General features: G+C 32.4%; 1 protein-coding gene across 1 annotated transcript in view; it reads right to left on the bottom strand.

The window, feature by feature from the left end:
* LOC106871343 (SET and MYND domain-containing protein DDB_G0277331-like) overlaps nucleotides 1-132 on the bottom strand; it is a 2,365-nt gene extending 2,233 nt beyond the window's left edge. The window contains exon 1 of the mRNA XM_014917748.1: nucleotides 6-132. Within this exon, the coding sequence (XP_014773234.1) occupies nucleotides 6-132 (127 nt within the window). The remainder of the gene's footprint in view (nucleotides 1-5) is intronic.
* Nucleotides 133-632: the final 500 nt, after the last annotated feature.

Here is a 632-nt window from a genome sequence, read left to right on the forward strand (position 1 = left end):
CTTACAATTGCTTTTATGTGTTGGCCAATCATATTTCTGGCAGTCAGTTGAGCAGTAGTAAGTTGTTTTGCACTTAGAACATTTCTTTAAAGGAACATTAGTTCTAAAACATGTTTCACAACAGCTTTCCATTTTACCATTGGGACTGTCTTTTAAACACTCTTTTTTATTATTTGATTTGGCTTTCTTATTGGAACATGTTACTTTCGATTCAGCCAGTGGGTTTATTTGATTTGGTGTAATTTGAGGAGTAAAACAACATTGATAAAGAGAAGCTGTCACTTGATCACAATTCTGGCAACAATCTCCATTTTTAACTATTTTGAATTAAATGAAAACCTGAAATATTAGAAACTGAAAAAAGAGAAAAGGAATAAATATTTTATAAGAAGGAATATTTTATATTCAATCAATTTTTAGCATTTGTTTTCTATAATAAATAGAAAAAGTTACTGCGATGGTGAGGATAAAGGACTACAAAAACTTGAAAGAAATGAAGCCAGCATGCTTTGCTGGACGAGTAATGTCAGTGTGCATATATGACAGAGTGTAAGTGATTTAAGGGAAAAACTGGGTATACGTAGCATCAGATGTAGTGTGCAAGAGAGAAGACTGTGCTGGTATGGCCTTAT

This window comes from Octopus bimaculoides, unplaced genomic scaffold, assembly GCF_001194135.2.
Source record: "Octopus bimaculoides isolate UCB-OBI-ISO-001 unplaced genomic scaffold, ASM119413v2 Scaffold_1752, whole genome shotgun sequence".
Lineage (NCBI taxonomy): Eukaryota > Metazoa > Mollusca > Cephalopoda > Octopoda > Octopodidae > Octopus > Octopus bimaculoides.